We start from the raw sequence: 20012 nt of genomic DNA, 5'->3' as shown, positions 1-20012 counted from the left end.
TATTAATAGTGGCACCTAGAAGGACCAAGCCTCATTGAGCTCTGCACTGTGCAGACAACAGACAACTGTGCACTTCTGGGCAGGGACTCACTGTGTGAATTTGAATCGGGTGGTAAAATTCAAAGTTTACAGATCCCACAGTATTAACTCCACCCCCTTCAGCAACATTATAATACTAAAACAGCTTGTCGTCAACATTACTGGACCTTAGTAATCAAAATTTGTATGTGTAAGGTGAGCAAGTTAAGTTAATTCATTATGACTGTTGTATGGAACAACTATCCTATAATATAACCAATTGATTTTCTGCATACACATATGACATTGGATGGATTTGCTTTGATGCTTCCAATCTTCGCTTCATACATATCTTTCATGGGTGCATTAACATAGCTGTGACGTTCTGGAGGGACAGTCTTTTTGTATGTATTTGTACAACACCTAACACAAGGAGCCCCAGTCACGAGACCCGGACCCCAATGTGCTAAACTAGCAATTCAGACTAATATAAATAGGGATAATCCCCCTTCACCTCCAAGTTACTGGCACGCGCATATTGTACATCGCCTTACAGTGGAAACATCTCTACACGAAGCAATATGGTGACTGTCCTGGGATGTCTCATGCCTTACCTGGCTACTTGAAGTCAACTGTAATGCCACCACAGACAAACTACTGTGTGTATGCTGTTGAGAATTAAATTACAATTTACCCACAAAAACACACATTTTTATTATAATTTCTGCATGAATTGTGCAAAATAGAACTGCACATACTGAATTAAAAAACTTACAATCCAGGGGAGGGCAGCAGTGTCTGGAGGCAGGCAGAAAATTCACTTTAAAACAGTATTTTAAAATGTAGTGCATGTAAAGTATTAATTATTTAATTAAAGCTTTTTTTTAAAAAAAAAAAAGGAAAGCAGGTAAGCACTGGACAAGGTAGTCAACGGCAGTTATTTTCAATCACATGATGCTCGTGAAAAGAGCACATGATTTCTAAAATTAAAAAAACCAGCTCATTCAAACATTAGAAGAATCAAAATAAGAGGAAATATTGCTAGCGTTTTGGAGAGAGACTTCCCTGGAATGCTAGGTGGGAATAGAACACAGTCAAAATGGTGGGACTGGCTCAGGAAGGCAATGTGGGGCGTGTTTTGGGGTTAGGTCAGATCCTTAAATTTACACCAGAAGGTTCTCAAACTTGGCTAGGACCTCTGGGCATAAGTTTATATGTGGGGATTATTAGTGTCACGGTTCCACCCCCAACCCCACTTTTTGCTCCAGCATTTATAACGTGTTAAATATATAACAACAGTGTTTTTTAATTCATAAGGCGGAAGTCGCACGTCGAGGCTTGCTATGTGAAAGGGGTCACCAGCACAAAAGTTTTGAGAACACTGATTTAAACCATCTGAACGATCTGCCCCCACAGTCTCTACTCTTCTTGCCTGGCCTACGAGGAAGGGAGATAATAGACTGATCTGTCATTGAACAGCTATGTTCCAACACGAAGATGCTGGCAATACTCTAGGGTGCCGTTAAATCAGAAGCATGCTGACTATGATGTGTCACGTAAAGTTGAGGAAAGTGAACACACTGGCAAGCTTCAGGATTGGGGCACGAGGAGGAAGATTCCAGGAAAATGTGGTTTCTTGCTTCCATAGCCTTTGATAAATGTCAAACTAGCACTGCTTTTATGTATTGGTGTAAGGAGACTTCACCTGCCTCTTCAGCCAGGGGATGATTTTGGGGTGTTGGTTACTTACCGCCTTTATTCAAACTCCCTAGTATGGGGTTAGATGCACTTCTTACAAGATCTTGGAGATCGCTAAGACTGGAAGGCTAAGTTTGCCAATATCCTTGAGAGCTAGGTGGAGGTCTATCAAGACTAGATCCGTGTTGACTCATGCTATAGAGACTGTAATGTGCATAGAGATATAGCATGAGCGAGAGGATTGGTGTGATGCTCCAGCTTTTAGTCCTGAACCAAGATATTGATGCTACCTTTTTTTTTTTTTATTGGTTATATAGGATTATTCCAAGGAGATGGCCACATATCTTCGTTATGTCAGGCGATTAGACTTCTTCGAGAGACCAGACTACGATTAACTACGAACTATTTACGTTAGGATGACCTTTGATTGCTACGACTGGGTGGTCAGGGCACGGTTATAGTTTTTGTTGCACAAGTACCTCTCTTCCGAAATAAGTCCCTAGTCCCTCGTGGTTGCTATTTCACTGGGCTGGTGTATAAGAATTTCTTTAACTAGCCCCGAAAACCAATTGCAGTGCCACAGCCTCTAGGTAGGTATGGTCTCTCACCGCAGCTTTGCACTGATGTAATTTGTAAAATGCAGTGACTCCCCAAGCAGCTGGACAAATATTCTATTGAAGTGGATGATGTGCTGCAGTGTGGTGGTGGGGGCAGGGTTGGCTTTCCTTCGGAAATTCGTAATGGTTCACTCTCGCCTGTAATCAGGAGAATGTGTTCTTTCTCCTGAATGGAAATTAGCACAGGGGATCTTCTGCACCCTGTTGGAACCTTAACACTCTTCTCTGTTTGCCTCTGGTTTTCTCCTCCCCCTCTCACTGTCTGATTCACGAACAAAGGGGTTGCTCTTCAAGCCCATCCACATGCTGCTGTGCAATGCTGCATAGATCACAAGGGTTCTCCCTCTCCTCCCTCACTGAGCATAGCTATAATGAGGCACATCCAACCTGAGTGTTCCGCATATGGCTAGTTTGACCAGGTCATACCAGCCTGGAACAACTGGGCAAATTTTAAAACACATTCATGTGGATATTAACATTAGCTACAGAGTTTTGCGGCAGCGACACTTCTTACACACTTCATACACAAGAATCACCAAAAAATCATTACCTGGATTGTTTGGGCAAATTTGTTTTTAAATTAAAGTATACCTACATTCCTCAGTCACGGCTTTGATGCTCCTCAAGGTCCATCCGTAGGACCTTTCCTGTTCAGAACATAGCACCCGAAGTCTGTTACGCAGTTAGGGTGGGACCCATAATGAGAGCACATCTGCCCCTAACGGAGCGTCATAATTTAAACTGCGGCTTTCTGGTACATGTTCCAACACTTAACAGGCCTGGGAGACAGTGCTGCACCTGTTACAGAGATTGAAGGTTTATCGGCTTTTAGATCGCAGAATCTCCTGCACTGTGGACATTCCATCAAAGTTTGGTTTTGTCATGAGAAATAACCTCTCCCATTCAATAATTCTGGGAGATTCTAAAAAAAGGGCAAATCCCAAATACAGTGCGTTTTCAGATTTGGTCTTCTAAACTCGTGATGAGGGCCATAGGGGAAGAGGGTAAATGCAGAACGCTCACATTCTAGAGTCTGACTCCTTAACTTCTTACACTCTCCTTTTCCTGAGTGTGCTATCATTTTTTCCTCTTGTTCATTCCAGCTTCTAGCACAAGATTAGTGGCCTGGTCTGTCATCACCAAGCAGAACATGTTTTAAATTTGGGGACGCAATCTGTATTGCGGAAAAAGCTTTGCGCAAGAGGCCACTGATGCCCTCTTGAGAACTCTCATAAAACAGTATTTATTGTAGAATCCATTCTGCTGGTTGCTCATGCAAAAGGACAAGTTTGTGTCCACAGGTGCATAGCCAATCACTTACTCCTGCTTTTGGCAACGTCTGCTTTTGTGGTTTTTACATCAAATACTCAGTCATTATATACAAATTTTCCTGATGTTTGCATTATTTTGAAGCAGTACACATTATCTTTTAGAAGGAAGTCATTCTCTCTTGTAAATATGCATTTCACTGAGTTTAATTTTAGAGGCAATGGGCAAAAGCTATTTTAAGGCAAGTTTCCTATCACTCCTTTAACAATTCACCGGTTGGTTGCTATGGGATCTGAGTTACAAGATGGATTATGATTAGTTGGAAACTGAGCAGATGAAGCCCTTCATTAACAACAAATCCTGTTCCTAAAAGTAGGAAGACATGAGATGAGGAGGAAAAACAATATTGCATAAAACTATCCTTATTTGCAATTGTAATTAACGGTCCATTTAACCTCACTAACGTAATGCCTCAGATACCATGAAGTTCGGGTACTTTATAAATGTACATAATAAAAGTAATTGGGTTTTCAGTTTTAACCATGAGATGTTAGTGTGCTGTACATGGTCCAGCAAGCCTTTGAATCCCACAGAGATTTTTACAACGGATCTGCTGTGATTCTCTTTGTCGGACCAGAAGAACCAGAATCCTAGTTCTTCCAACACTGAAAATGAGCTAAGCCTAGTAGTGAAGGCCTAATTGCATGCATGTAGACCTGGGAGTGGAGCTCAACCAAGGCATTGGTTTTCAATGTATAATGGGTGCTTTATTTTGCAGCCTACTACCAGTGGGGTCCATTCCTGTCGATTCTGGGGCATTCTGCAGTATAACAAGAGACAGCCCACCGCACATACGGGATCGACCGTCACAGCAAATGACTCTTACGACAATCCGGTGCGTTTTACCACTTGTCTTTGCTTTGGTTATTCCATAATGCCTCTCCAGCCCCTGTTTGTGTGGGAGGGGAAAGAGGAGTAAAAACCTCTGGGTGAAGTTAATTTCTTAAGGAAATTTAATATGCATACAAGTGAAGACATTAAAACACTCTCATTAAACAGAAGTAGGGGATCAGTGTTTTATTCCATCTCTCCTCCACTCTCTTACTGGGTGTCCGGGAACCATTGAATGTTGACGCTTTCCTCAACTTCCAGCAGTTAATTTTCTCTCTAATTTATGGAAGAATTATAGTTTGGAACTGAATTTTATTTTCTGTGGAGAAATCTCCTGACGATGCGTTTATTGCAATAAGAATTGAGAAGGTGCATGCGACCAGGGTGTATGGTATAAAGGTCTAACAAAGTTTCAAGTGAATCATTTTTTCTTCTATTTGTATTTAAAATTTCTTATCTTTTTACTTCTAGAAGTTTGCTGGAACTCTATTCCAGATTTAAAGAAAAACGGCAGTCTAATGACGTTCTCCGTTTTTTTTTCCTTAATGCTCTTTCATATTTCATTCCTGTTGAAGTTTGGATTTTCGCATGTTTCATTGCGAACATATCAGAAGTTCAGGCAGACCGCTGGAAACTATAGTTCCTTGGTTACGGGAAAGGCTGTTGGTACTCATAATAACCTCCACAGTGAGTGTTGCCGGCTCACTGGGCCCTTCTCCTTCACAGCTGCATGCTTCTTTTTGTTAAAGTCCCTACCCCGCCCGCCATAGACATGTCCTCAGCTATTCCAGTTAACTATTTTTGGTGTGGTGTGGATTTAACAATGCTTATTGGCAGTAACCTGTCTAGGCTCAGCTTTTCTTTTTCATTGCGGCTGTCCTCTGAGTGGAAGAACAAATTCCAGACCACGAAATATCTTAAAGCTGGTTGGTTAACCATAAACACTGAGAAGTGTTGCTTTTGGCCAGCTGGATTTTTAAAATAATTGCGTGTTGAAGGTTTTATTTTATGCATGAGTGTTGTGCAAATTGCTGTGGTAACGGGGTTCCATAGTATACCGCTTTAAAATGTGTTATTTTTAAATAAATCAAAAAAAACTGTGTTCCCTTCACTGCTGGGATTAATCTGGGGTGGCAGTATTCTGGAACTTGCCTGCTCAACTCTGCCAACAGAGACTTTGAACACTTGTGTGCGCACACAAAGTATCTCCTATTTTTACTTTTGCTGGCTGGAAGGGCCATTCCTACTTAGCTTCAGGCATTTATGGGGGGGCATCATATTCTAGCCATAGCCACATTTTTCATTCCTAATAACTGCATTCAAGATGACTTATTCCTGTTCTTGTTTCTCCTCCCCACCAAATAAACCCTGCTGTATATGGCAACAACAGTGTGCCTAATATCTTGCATAAATGCGTGAATGAACAAGCCCATCTCTCAAGCATGTTGAGGTGTCATCCAATATTGACTGGAATTTAGTAAGCAGTACTTTTGCTTGGAAATCATTTTGTACAAAACATAACACGTTCCCTCGCTTCAGGAGATGATGTTCCTCTTAAATGCTGATCCACCATTATTTGCAAAAAGTCACTTACAAGAAACTTCTAGGGGCATGTGGAGTTGAGGTCTGTGCGTTTGGGTAGAGTGGGAACCCCTCCCTGAACTCCAAGGTGGATTGTTTTAATTTTTTTACTTATTACTTCTGCATGGCAAGTGAGCTGAGTCTTTTACACAACACTTTGGCACCAAACCATGCAGTGTGTCGTAGGTCCTAGTTCTCTGCAAATTGTTCCATTTAGACAGCTACAGTCAATGTATTTATTCTCCAGCAAACGCTGGGCTGCTCTTGTGAATTGGTAAGGGTGGGCAAGAGGATGGTCGAGTTGTTGGGGAACTCTTGCCTCGATTCATGTGCAATAAGTGAGCAAGCGGACCGGGAGCTTGCGACCAGGGAGCTTTGCGAACAGGGCTGCTAACAGGGAGTTTGGAAGGGGATGGGAAAGGGGGCAAGGGCCCCTTGTTGCTTTTTAAAACTATAACACTAAACTACAATTCAAAACTTCTTGATTTAAACAAACCCTTCACATTAACTAGGAGACAATGCAGGCAGAAGCCCACAGCAGAGTGGGGGGCTCTCCAGTTTACTTGGCGCTGAGTGCAGCATTCATATATACCTGCTTGTGGGCAGGTGGTGTATGTTGTGCATTCATGCAAGGAAGCTCCTGGCCTTCAGAGACTGCGTATGGGCTTTGAGGCCAGGTGGTGGAACTGGGTCGGGCTAAGTGAGCAGAGAGGTACGTTGAGAGGCTTTCTGGATACTGTAGAATTGTCGCCCCTCCCGTCAGACAGCACTGCAACTGTTGAGAGGATGAAAGGCCAGGGAAGCAGAACAGTCAATGGGAGCAGAGGGAAACCTTCCTAATTGGGACGACCCATCTCTTCCAGATGGTGTTAGATATCTCTTGCACTGAGGTTACCCTCTCCGGGGAGAAACTCCAGTCACTAGGAAAGGCAGATGTTAGTTATGGGAGATTCGAAATCATTAGAAAACAAAGATAGCTGGTTTGCAATGAGCCGGAGAGACCATAGTGACTTGCCTGCCTGATGTGAAGGTTGCAGATCTCTCGAGGCACCTGGATAGACTTTTGTATAGTGCTGGTTGGAGTCCATGGTCATGGTACAGGTGGTACCCCAGGACATAGGGAGGGTAGGAGAGACGACCTGGAGGCCAAAATTAGGCTGCCAGGGAAGAGTCTGAATCCAGGACCTCTATGGTGGCATTCTCAGAAATGCTCCAGTTCACGCACAGGGCCAGGTAGGAGGCAGAAGCTTCAGGAGTCTCAAAGCGTGGATGAGACGTGCTGTAGAGAGGAGGGTTTAAGATTCATTAGGGAACATGGGGAAACTTTTGGATGAAGGGGCCTAACTTGTCATATGAAAGGAGACTCAAAGTTTGGCTTGTTTAGCCTAACCAAAAGAGGCTGAGGGGAGATACGATGCTCTCTCTAATATATCGAGGAATAATACCAGGGAGGGAGGAGTTATTTAAGCTCGGTACCCAGTGGCACAAGGACAAATGGCTATAACTGGGAGAACCATAACCACCTGAGCAGAGGCACCATCAGGAATAGATTTTTCAAGCTTCAAGGGAGGATATTGTGGGTTGTTCTTTTGTCTTGCGTCTTTGTCTCTCTTCTGTTGCTCTCTCAGGCTATGAGAGGATCTATCTCCAGCCTTTCTAAATCTTCTGTTTCCCAGTTGTAAGTCACAAGGTAGCAAACACATAAGGTTTTATATGTTTTGTTGTATTTACGTGTGTAGTTGCTTGGAATGGTTTTGACACTGTATTTCTTGTCGAATGACGGCTGTTATTCCATATTTTTCTTTTAGCAATTGACCCTGTATTGTCACTTTAATACAGAGATTATTTTTTTGTTCTTTTCTTCTATCTTTATATAAAGCTCTCTTTTTTTAAACTTGTGACTTTCTTTTTCTAGTTATGCAAGGATAGGATCTCCTGTGCCAGGATTACTGTCTCTCTCAGGAAGAGGATGAGAAGAGGGAGGTAAATTGTCCTCTCTTTGGGTGTTTCGGTGAAAAATATATCCAGGCGGGAAATCTGGAGAAGTAAGAGCAGGAAGGGAATGGGTTATTTCCCTTGTGGAGACTCAGAGCATCTGAGTCTTGGGTTTCCCCGGGAAGGTTTTGGAGGTGGACAGCACTGATTCCTGTCTGGTGGCAGCGATATCAGATCTAAGTGGTAATTAAGCTTGGAGGTTTCATTGCAGGCACCCACTTTTTGGACTCTTAAGGTTCAGAATGGGAAGTATGCTATATCTGCAGTAGGCAGATGCGGTACGGGATAAGAATCCAGAGCCAGTAGAAATATTTCTTTTTCCTCTTGTCTGCGCGGCTTATTGCAGCGAGAAAATGGTTTTGGCTTTTAAAGTGAGCAGAAAGAACTTTCTGTTTCTCTCAGATAGTGCTCATGGAGGCTGGCATATTAAGCAGGACATTGTTTGACAAGGGTCTATTTGTTTAAGCAATAGAATTCAGATTGGGAATCATAGTTACCAGCAGACACAACACCGCAAATAAACTGTTTTTTTCTAGTTAATACATGTAAGAGTAGCCAGAAGAAGAAAAAAGGACAAGGTTGCTGGCACTGTCAGGAACAACAGAGAGCCAACAGTTTCAGACAATTAACCACCAGAGGGCACCCCAACACAAGGAAACAGACCTGACTACCAAGTTACCTGAAATAGGAGCATCTCTCTCTGCCAGTTTATAGCCATTTGTCCTTGTGTCCACATTGGTACCGAGCTTAAATAATTCCTCTCCCTCCCTGGTATTTATTCCTCTGATATATTTAGAGAGAGCAATCGTATCTCCCCTCAGCCTTCTTTTGGTTAGGCTAAACAAGCCAAACTCTTTGAGTCTCCTTTCATATGACAAGTTAGGCTCCTCTCATCCCAAAAGTTTCCCCAGTTCCTAATGAATCTAAACCCCTCCTCTCTACAGCATCGTCTCATCCACGCTTTGAGACTCTGAAGCTCTGCCTGCCTACCTGGCCCTGTGCGTGGAACTGGGAGCATTTCTGAGAATGCCACCATAGAGGTCCTGGATTTCAGACTCTTCCCTGGCAGCCTAAATTTGGCCTCCAGGTCGTCTCTCCTACCCTTCCCTATGTCACTGGTACCTACCTGTACCATGACCATGGGCTCCAACCCAGCACTATACAAAAGTCTATCCAGGTGCCTCGAGAGATCTGCAACCTTCACATCAGGCAGGCAAGTCACCATATGGTTCTCCCGGTCATTGCAAACACAGCTATCTATGTTTCTAATGATCGAATCTCCCATAACTAACATCTGCCTTTTCCTAGTGACTGGAGTTTCTCCCCCGGAGAGGTAACCTCAGTGCAAGAGGATATCCTAACACCATCTGGAAGGAGGGTCCCAATTACGGGAAGGTTTCCCTCTGCTCCCATTGACTGTTCTGCTTCCCTGGGCCTTTCATCCTCCTCAACAGTGCAGGTGCTGTCTGACGGGAGGTGGGACAATTCTACAGTATCCCAGAAAGCCTCATCAACGTACCTCTCTGCCTCACTTAGCTCCTCCAGTTCCACCACCCTGGCCTCCAAAGCCCATACGCAGTCTCTGAAGGCCAGGAGCTCCTTGCACTGAATGCACACATACACCACCTGCCCACAAGGCAGGTAATTATACATGCTGCACTCAGCGCAATAAACTGGAGAGCCCCCACTCTGCTGCTGGGCTTCTGCCTGCATTGTCTCCTAGTTAATGAAAGGGTTTTGTTTAAATCAAGAAGTTTTGAATGTAGTTTAGTTTATAGTTTTAAAAAGCAACAAGGGGCCCTTGCCCCCTTCCCACTCCCCTTCCAAACTCCCTGTTAGCAGCCCCTGTTCGCAAAGCTCCCTGGTCGCAAAGCTCCCTGGTCGCTTGCTCACTGATGCACATGGAATTCGAGGAAGAGTTCCCAACAACTCTGACCATCCTCTTGCCACCTACCAATTCACAGAGCAGCCCAGCTTTGCTGGAGAATAAATACATTGACTGTAGCTGTCTAAATGGAACAATTGCAGAGAGACTAGGACCTACGACACACTGCATGGTTTTGGTGCCAAAGGTTGGTAAAAGACTCACTCACTTGCATGCAGAGGAGTAAAAATAAAACAATCACCCTTGGAGTTCAGGAGGGTTCACTCTACCCAAACGCACATGCCTCAACTCCACTGCCCCTAGAAGTTTCTTTAAGTGACTTTTTGCAAATAAGTGGTTTGATCAGCATTTAAGAGGATCATCTCCTGAAGGAGGAACTGTTATGTTTGTACAAAATGAATTCCAAAGCAAGAAGTTACTGCTTAACTAATTTCCAGTCAAATATTTGGATGACACCTCAACATCTTGAGAGATGGGCTGTTCATTCACAGCATTATGCAAGAATTAGGGACACTGTTGTGCCATATACTAGCAGGGTTTATTTGGGTGGGGAGGAGAAAAAGAACAAGGAATAAGTCATCTTTGAATGTCAGTATTAGGACATGAAAAATGTGCTATGGACTAGAAATATGTGCACTAATATGCCTGAAAGCTAAGCTAGGAATGCCTTCCAGGCAGCAAAAAGTAAATAGGAGATACTTTGTGTGCGCACACAGTGTCAAAGTCTGTTGGCAGGAGCAGGCAGTCAGAAGCTGCCACCCAGATTAACCCAGCATGAAGGGACTACAGTGTATTTATTAAATAACACATTTTAAAGCAGGTTACTATGGAACCCCGTTACACAGCAATTTGCACTAACAATCATGCATAAAAATAAACCTTCACACGCAATTATTTTAAAAATCCAGCTGCCAAAAAGCAACACTTCTCAGTGTTTTATGGTTAACCAACAGCTTTAGAATTATTTCTGGTCTGAATTTGTTTTCTTCCACTCAGAGGACAGCTGCATAAACAAGAAAAGCTGAGCCTAGACAGGTTACTGCAATAAGCATTGTTAAATCCACACCACCACCAAAATAGTTAACATGGAATAGCTGAGGACATAGTCTATGGGGTAGGGACTTTAACAAAAGAAGCATGCAGGTGGAGAGAAAGGCCCAGTGAGCCGAGAACCACTCACTGTGGGAGGTATGGAGTACCAACAGCTCTAACAAGGAACTAGTAGTTCCAGCGGTCTGCTGAACTTCTGATATGTTCTGCATGAACATGGAAAATCCAAACTTTCAACAGGAATGAAATATGAAAGAGACATTAAGGAAAAAAACGGAGAACGTCATAGACTGACGTTTTATCTTTAAATCTGGGAATAGAGTCCAGCAACCTTCTAGAGTAAAAAAATAAGAAATTTTAAATACAAACTAGAAGAAAAATGATTCACTTGAAACTGTAGACCTTTATACCCATACACCCTGGTCATGCACCTTCTCAATTCTATTGCAATAAACAGCATGTCAGAGATTTTTCTCACAGAAAATAAAATTCAGTTCAAACTATAATCTTCCTAAATTAAGAAGAAATTTACTTGCTGGAAGTGAGGAAAGCGTCAACATCAATGGTCTCCGGACATCCCATAGGTGGATGGAGGATGGAATAAAACACTGACCTACTTCTGTTAATGAGAGTGTTTTAAGTCTTCACTTTATGCATATTAAATTTCCTTAAGAAATTAACTTCACCAGAGGTTTTTACTCCTCTTTCCCTCCACACAAACAGGGGCTGGAGGAGGCATTATGGGAATACACCAAAGCAAAGACAGTGGTAAGTAACGCACCGGATTTCGAAGAGCATGTTGCTGTGACGGTCGATCCCTATGTGCGTGGCTGTCTCTTGTTACTGCAGATGCCCCAGAATCTACAGGAATGGACCCCACTGGAGTAGGCTGCAAAATAAAGCACCCATTATACATTGAAACCAATGCCTTGGTTAGGCTCCACTCCCAGTCTACATGCATGCATAGGCTCTACTACTAGGCTAGCTCATATTCAGTGTGGAAGAACTAGGATTCTGGTTCTTCTGGTTCCGACAAAGAGAATCACAGCAGATGCTGTAAAATCTCTGTGGGATTCAAAGGCTTGCTGGACATTTACAGCCACTAACATCTCATGGTAAACTGAAACCCAATACTGTTATTATGTACATTTATAAAGGTACCCGACTTCATGGTATCTGAGCATACTTAGTGTAGGTTAAATTGAGTTAATTACAATTGCAAATAAGGATAGTTTTATGCATATTGTTTTCCTCCTCATCTCATGTCTTCCTACTTTTAGGAACAGGATGTGTTAATTAAGGCTTCATCTGCTCAGTTTCCAACTAAATCATAATCCCATCTTGTAACTTCATGATCTCCATAGCAACCAACGGTGAATTGTTAAAGGAGTGATAGGAAACTTGCCTTAAAATAGGCTTTTTGCCCATTGCCTCTGAAATTAAACATCAGTGAAATGATATTTACAAGGAGAATGACTTCCTTCTAAAAGATAATGTTACTGTTCAAAATAAGCAAACATAGGAAATGTATATAATGACTGAGTATTGATGTAAAAACCACAAAAGCAGAGTTGCCCAAAAGCAGAGTAAGTGATTGGCTATGCACCTTGGACACAAACTGTCCTTTGCATGAGCAACCAGCAGAATGGATTCTACATAAATATGTTTTATGAGAGTTCTCCAAGAGGCATCAGTGGGCCTCTTGGCAAAGCTTTTCCGCATACAGATGGTCCCAAAATTTAAAAGCATGTTCTGCTTGGTGATGACAGACCAGGCCACTAATCTTGTGCTAGAAGCTGATGAACAAGGGAAAAATGATAGCACACTCAGAAAAGGAGAGTGTGGAAGTTAAGGAGTCAGACTCTAGAATGTGAGCGTTCTGCATTTACCCTTTCCCCTATGGCCCTCATCACGATTAGAAGACCAATCTGAAAACGCACTGGTATTGGGATTTGCCCTTTTTTAGAATCCCCAGATTATTGTAATGGGAGAGGTTATTTCTCATGACAAAACCAAACTTGATGGAAGTGTCCACATGCAGGAGATTCTGCGTCTAAAAGCCATAACTTCTAATCCTTCTGTAACAGGGGCAGCAGTCTCCAGCCTGTTAAGTGTTGGAACATTACAGAAAGCCGCAGTTTAATTATTGACGACTCCTTAGGGCAGATGTGGCTCATTATGGGTCCACCCTAAACGTAACAGACTTGGGTGCTATGTTCTGAAACAGAAAGGTCCTGACGGATGGAACCTTAGGAGCATCAAAGCCTGACTGAGAAGGGTAATACTTAATTTAAAAACAAATTTGCCAAACAATCCAGTAATGATTTTTGTGATCTTGTGTATGAAGTGTGAAGAAGTGTCGCTGCAGCAAAATACTCTGTAGCTAATGTTAATATCCACATGAATGTGTTTTAAAATTTGCCAGTTGTTCCAGTGGTATGACCTGCAACTGCCATATGGGACACTCAGGTTGGATTGCCTCATTATAGCATGCTCAGTGAGGGAGAGGGAGAACCTTGTGATCTATGCAGGCATTGCACAGCAGTGTGATGGGCTTTGAAGAGAACTGCCCTTGTTCTGAATCAGAAAGTGAGAGGGGGAGGAGTAAAACCAGAGGCAAACAGAGAAGAGTGTTTAAGGTTCCAACAGGGATGCAGAAGATCCCCTGTGCTAATTTCCATCAGGAGAAAGAAACACATTCTCCTGATTGACAGGGAGAGTGAACCATTACGATTTCCGAAGGAAAGCCAACCCAGCACTCAGTTTTCCATTCCACAACTGCAGCACATCATCACTTCAATAGAATATTTGTCCCAGCTGCTTGGGGAGTCACTGCCATTTTACAAAGTTACATCAGTGCAAAGCTGGTGAAGAGACCATCCTACCTAGAGGCTGCAATTGGTTTTCGGGGCTATTAAAGGAAATTCTTATACACCAGCCCAGCTGGAAAAGCAACCACGAGGGACTAGGAGACTTATTTCTGGAAGGAGGATGCTTGTTTTGCAAACAAAACTTACCAGTGGCCTGCCAACCCAGTCGTAGGCATAATCAAAGGTGTAGCCTTTTTTTTCGAATAGTTCTGTAAAGATAGTTCGTAAGTAATCGTAGTCTGGTCTCTCGAAGAAGTCTAATCGCCTGACATAACGAAGATATGTGGCCATCTCCTCTGTTGGAAAAAGGCAAGGACAAAAGGAAAAAAAAAGGAGCATCAATATCTTGGTTCAGACTAAAAGCCTGGAGCAGCACACACAGTAAAGTCACCTGCTGCTCATGCTATATCTCTATGCACATTACAAGTCTCTATAGCATGAGAGGAATACAACTGGTGGGATCTAGTCTTTGTGATAGCCTCCACCTAGCTTCTCAAGGTATTGGGCAAACTTAGCCTTCCAGTCTTTAGCGGATGAAAGTGATCTTGTAAGAGAAGGTGCATCTTTAAAAGCAGAGCTCATACTAGGGGGAGTTTGAATAGAAGTGGGTAAAGTATACATATTAAAAAATACGCACAAAATCATCCCCTGCTGGAAGAGGCAGGTGAAGTCTCCTTCACACAATACATAAAAGCAGTGCTAGTTTGACAATATCAAAGGCTATGGAAGCAAGAAAACCACATTTTCCTGGAAATCTTCCTCCTCGTGCCCCAATCCTGAAGCTTGGCCAGTGTGTCACTTTCCTCAACTTTACGTGCCACATCATAGTCAGCATGCTTCTGATTTACACGGCACCCTAGAGTCACTTGCCAGCATCACTTCGTTGGTTGGAGACATATGGTAGCTGTTCAATGACAGATCAGTCTTATCTCCCTTCCTCCGTAGGCCAGGCAAGGAAGAGACTGTGGGGGCAGATCTTCAGATGGTGTAAATCAGTGATTCTCAAACTTTTGTGCTGGTGACCCCTTTCACATAGCAAGCCTCTGAGTGCGACTCCCCCTTATGAATTAAAAACACTTTGTTATATATTTAACACCGTTATAAATGCTGGAGGCAAAGTGGGGTTTGGGGTGGAACCTGACAGCTCATGACCCCCCACATAATAAACTTATGACCCCCTGAGAGGTCCTGACGCCAAGTTTGAGAACCTCTGGTGTAAATTAAGGATCTGACCCTGTGAATCAAACACAGGCCTCTTGCCAGGCAGTACACATTGCCTTCCTGAGCCAGTCCATCTGCTACCATGTTTGACTGCTGTTCATTCCCACACTAGCATCTCCAGGGAAGTCTCTCTCCAAAACCTAGCAATATTTTCCTCTTATTTTGATTCTTCTAATGTTTGAATGAGCTGAGTTTTTTTAATTTTAGAATCATTTGATCCTTTTCACAGCATCATGTGATGAAATAACTGCCTTGACTACCTTGTCCAGTGCTTACCTGCTTTCCTTTTTTTTTTTTAAAAAAAAGCTTTAATAAATAATTAATACTTTACATGCACTACAATTTTAAAATACTGTTTAAAGGTGAAGTTTTCTGCCTGCTCCAGACACCTGCTGCCCTCCCCTGGATTGTAGATTTTTAATTCAAGTATGTGAGTTCTATTTTGCACAATTCATGCAAGAATTATTAATAAAAATGTGTGTTTTTGTGGTAAATGTAATTTTAAGTCTCAACAGCATACACACAGTATTTGTTGTGGTGGCATACAGTGACTTCAAGTAGCCAGGTAAGGCATGAGAGCATCCCAGGACAGTCACCATATTGCTCTTGTAGAGATGTTTGCACTGTAAGGCTATGTACAATATGCGCGTGCAGTAACTTGGAGGTGAGGGGGGATTTATTCCCTATTTATATTAGCTGAATTGCAGTAGCACATTGGGGTCCGGTCTGTGACTGGGGCTCCTTTGTGTTAGGTGTTGTACAAATACATAACAAAAAGACTGTCCCTGCCCAGAACTACACAGCTATGTTAATGCACCATGAATGATATGATGAAGGAAGAGTTGGGAAGCATCAAAGCAAATCCATCCAATGTATATTGTATGCAGAAAATTCAATGGTTATATTATGGATAAGTTGTTCATACAACAGTCATAATGAATAACATTAACTTGCTCACCTTACACATACAATATTTTGATTACTAGTCCAGTTAATTGTTGACGAAAGCTTTTTAGTACTTTATATGTGCTGAGGAGTTAGATACTGTGGGATCTGTAACTTTTGAATTTACCACCCGATTCAAATTCACACAGTTAGTCCCTGCCCTAGAAGTGCACAGTTTGTCTGTTGTCTGCACAGTGCAGAGCTCAATGAGGCTTGGTCCTCTAGGTGCCACTATAATACTACTGTTAATGTTGCATCAACATGGTTTTAGGATTTAGTCACTTTACAGACAGAAAAACCGAACTGCCCCTGCTTAACCATATTAACTCTGAAATGGTGCAGATTGGCTTTGTAGTTCACACTCACTGAGGTGAAAGGACAGGGTTGGGGTGGGAGAAGGAATTCCCTCTCTTGTTGCTGCTATCAGGCCATATATGCTATGCGCTGATCTGAAACCTGGAGGACAGCAAAGATTCCAAACCGGCAACTAGAAGCAGCAGCTCCACTTTGTGCAACATGGAGGAGGGCAGAACAAGGGAGCAGCCACTCGCAAAGGCATATCTCACCTTGGGACCCAGTGGATTTTTGACCAAATCCTGCGGGGAAGTTAGTGCTACTTAAAACAAGGGATGGAGTTGGGGAAGGAAGAGCCAGGGCAGTGGGGGAGGCTTGGGGAAGGAGTGGGGTAGGGCCTGGGGTGGAGCAGAGGTGGGAAGAGGCAGGGTGGGAGGAGGGTTGGTGGGTGGTGGTGGTGGGGAGTTGAGTACCCCCAGGGCCCGGAGAAAGCCAGTGCTAGTGGCCTGATGAGTATCCAGCTGAGGGAACTTGCTCAAGGGTGACACCCAGGGTCTGCTAAGTTGACCACTCAGTTCTTTCACTGCTTCAAAAATATCAGAGCTCTGCAGAGAATAAACTCCATATACCTGAGGCAGTCACTTGAGAGAGGCAATTAACAAATATGACACTTTTTTGGAAGATGGCCAAGCGGAGGCTGCTGTCTGTATTCCTCTTCACAGAAGAAAAAGCAACAGCAGGCATTTGAGGCATTCTCCAACCACCTCAATACAAAGGACTGTGTTGGCAATTAACTGCAAGTAAGGACTGAAGGATTGTAGAAGAGTGAGGGAACAGAGAATACTACTGATTGACAGTGGCAGCTCCAGGTGTTTGCCATAGACAGTAGCAATGTAACAAACAGCATTCAAATATGTGCTGACAGAACAAATATGTTGGTCCTACTTTGAGCAGGGGTGGAGTAGGTTACCTCCTGAGGTCTCTTCCAACCCTAATCTTCTATGATACAATAGGATAGGTTATGTCCAGTTCCTAATCGACACCTTTCACAGACAGTACAACTGGTATAACAATTCCAACTGGGCCTTACCTGGAAAGTTCTCACAGAGAACTTCAACTGGAGTGTTTCTCTTCGTGTCCCCAATCTTCTGATATCTCTCTTTTAAGGTGTCAGCCTGTAGCGTACAAAGAGGAAGCGTAAGTATAGAGACAGAATCCAACAGCAGGGTAACTGACCTCGCTATGAGGGTGAAAAACAATGGTATTTTATATAGAATCTTGCACATATCAGGATAGAAGAACTTTTTGTCCAAACTGCACTTTATGAGACACAAATATGAAGCAGCTACTGTACAATTCACTTGCTATGAGCAAAGACTACTTAGAGAATTTCTGAAGGTATCGCTAAGATCTGAAAGGGAGAACATGTTTAAGCTTACAGATACTAGCTGAACATCACGCCTTCATGAGAATGAGTTTTTAATACATTAAAAATCAACTATTAGACAAGGCATTTTGGATTCTCACCTTAGTGTGTGTAACAGAATGTCTAGCTGCTAAGTAACAACTACTCAGTTAACCTGGTATGGCAAGGCACCTCCTCTGTCTTGACGGACTTAGCACTTTCCCCTCTGGTGCTAGTGGGGTATGGGGTAAATCAGCCCCACTCTGGACAGTGTTTGCCTTCCCTCTCCGTATTTTCTTATCAGTATGTTTAAGGTAGGCCTCAGGGCAGGCCCAAGGAATGCTCCTCCATCAAACAAAAAGAAACCAATTTATAAACACAAAACAAAGGGGGAATCTCTTTCTCCACCCCCTCACTGGGGAGGTGTTTTCCTCTTGTTGGCCCCGGGGCACAAATCCTTCCCCTAAACAGGCATTCAGCTTTGGTCATTCAGGTGTCCATACTTGACCTGAGTTAACCCCTTATCAGCTTATAGGAAAAAGGGCAGGGGCAACATTTCAGATTTTGGTTGGGGGAGCGGCAACTTTAACTGTGATTCCAGGGGCTACTTAGAGACCTGAAAACACTAGTTTTTTGGCAAATAACTTAGCAATTAGCAGACAGGAACACTGTATCTAATTCTTATATAAAAGAAAAAATTAAATAAATATTAGACCCACTCAGCTCTAATACTAACGTGTTCTGACATCTTGGGGCAAATCATTTAAGAGACACTGATTAGATTTAAAATTGTAATGTATACTCTTAGGGCTTGGCTACACTTGGAAATGTGCAGCGCTGGGAGTTACAGCTGTGGTCGTAGAGCTGTGTAGGAACAGCGCTGCAGTGTGGCCAGTCTCACAGCTACCAGCGCTGCAGTGTGGCCACATTTGCAGCAGTTGCAGCGCTGTTGGGAGTGGTGCATTGTGGGCAGCTATCCCACAGAGCACTTGTCCCATTTTGGCGCTGTGGGTTGTGGGAAGGGGACGGAAGGGTGCGGGTCATTCAGCTTCCTGTCCCAACGCCCCGTGGTGCATCGCTCCAGCAGTTTCGTGCCATTGTGAGTCTGCAGCGCTGTTCCGAGCCCGAGCTGCTGAGGACTTTGCTGATGAATGTCGCCAGCACATCACGTTTGGCAGCTGAGTTATTCCTTATGCTCCAAAGTGACAGTGAGGAGTCCGACGACGACGACGATGATACAGATATAGATTCACCTGACGTGTGTGACACTAAATTGCTTGTGGCAGTAACGGACGTGCTCAGCAGCGTGGAACGCCACCTTTGGGCTCGGGAAATAAGGACTGAGTGATGGGATCACATCGTCCTGCAAGTCTGGGATGACGAGCAGTGGCTGCAGAACTTTCGGATGAGAAAAGCCACTTTCATGGGACTGTGTGCTGAGCTTGCCCCCACCTGCGGCAAGGACACGAGATCGAGCTTGCCTGTCGGTGGAGAAGCGGGTGGCTATTTGCAGTCTGGAAGAATGGCAAACTTCCCCCTCCCCAGCTACGATCGGTCGCGAACCAGTTTGGGTGGGAGTACTGTTGGAAATGTGTTGATTAAGCACCCAGTTTGCAGGGCCATTAATTCGTATCCTGCTAAGAGACGTGACTTCTGGGAAAGTGCAGGCAATTTCTGGAGGCTTTTGGCCCAATGGGTTCCTAACTGTGGGGGGCGGGACGAGATAGATGGACGCCATATTCCTATTCCTGGCCGATCCGAGGCATCCGAGTACATTAATCGGAAGGGGTATTTCTCTATGGTTCTCCAGGCGCTTGTGGATCACCGTGGGCGTTTCACTGACATTTACACAGGCTGGCCTGGAAAGGTGCATGATGCACGCATCTTTCGGAACAGTGGCCTGTTCAGGAAGCTGCAGGCGGGACTTTTTTTCCCAGACCGGAAGATCACAGTAGGGGACGTCGAAATGCCCATTGTGATCCTTGGAGACCCCGCTTACCCCTTAATGCCTTGGCTCATGAAACCGTATACAGGGAAGCTTGACAGGAGCAAGGACCGGTTCAACTACAGGCTGAGCCGGTGCAGAATGACTGTGGAGTGTGCTTTCGGCCGTTTAAAGGGACGCTGGAGTGTCTTTATGGAAGCTAGACTTGGGGAAAGCAGCATCCCTGCGGTTATATCCGCGTGCTGTATCCTCCATAATCTTTGTGATGATGATGTCAGGAAGCCTTACCCCAACTTAAGGGATAGCTCACAGTCGGACCCGTAATAGG

The 20012-nt window shown here is 43.7% G+C and overlaps 2 protein-coding genes across 7 annotated transcripts in view; one reads left to right on the top strand and one right to left on the bottom strand.

Moving 5' to 3' along the window:
* The window catches only part of CSNK1G1 (casein kinase 1 gamma 1), a 299618-nt gene that overhangs the window by 41839 nt on the left and 237767 nt on the right, over window positions 1-20012 (bottom strand). For 5 of the 6 annotated variants that reach the window (XM_075069449.1, XM_075069450.1, XM_032791177.2 and 2 more), the window contains exons 8-10: window positions 17425-17509; window positions 14022-14170; window positions 11786-11893 (exon numbers count right to left, since the gene is read on the bottom strand). In XM_075069449.1, coding sequence (XP_074925550.1) covers window positions 11786-11893; window positions 14022-14170; window positions 17425-17509 — 342 coding nt within the window. Of the gene's footprint in view, window positions 1-11134; window positions 11211-11785; window positions 11894-14021; window positions 14171-17424; window positions 17510-20012 lie in introns of all 6 variants that reach the window. The other variant, XR_012656528.1, reaches the window with a different exon arrangement.
* The window catches only part of SNX1 (sorting nexin 1), a 160227-nt gene that overhangs the window by 125197 nt on the left and 15018 nt on the right, over window positions 1-20012 (top strand). The window lies entirely within an intron of this gene.

This window comes from Chelonoidis abingdonii, chromosome 9 (assembly GCF_003597395.2).
Source record: "Chelonoidis abingdonii isolate Lonesome George chromosome 9, CheloAbing_2.0, whole genome shotgun sequence".
Classification (NCBI taxonomy): Eukaryota; Metazoa; Chordata; order Testudines; family Testudinidae; genus Chelonoidis; species Chelonoidis abingdonii.
Note: the sequence above shows the minus strand (reverse complement) of the source record. Positions and strands in the feature narration are given on the sequence as shown.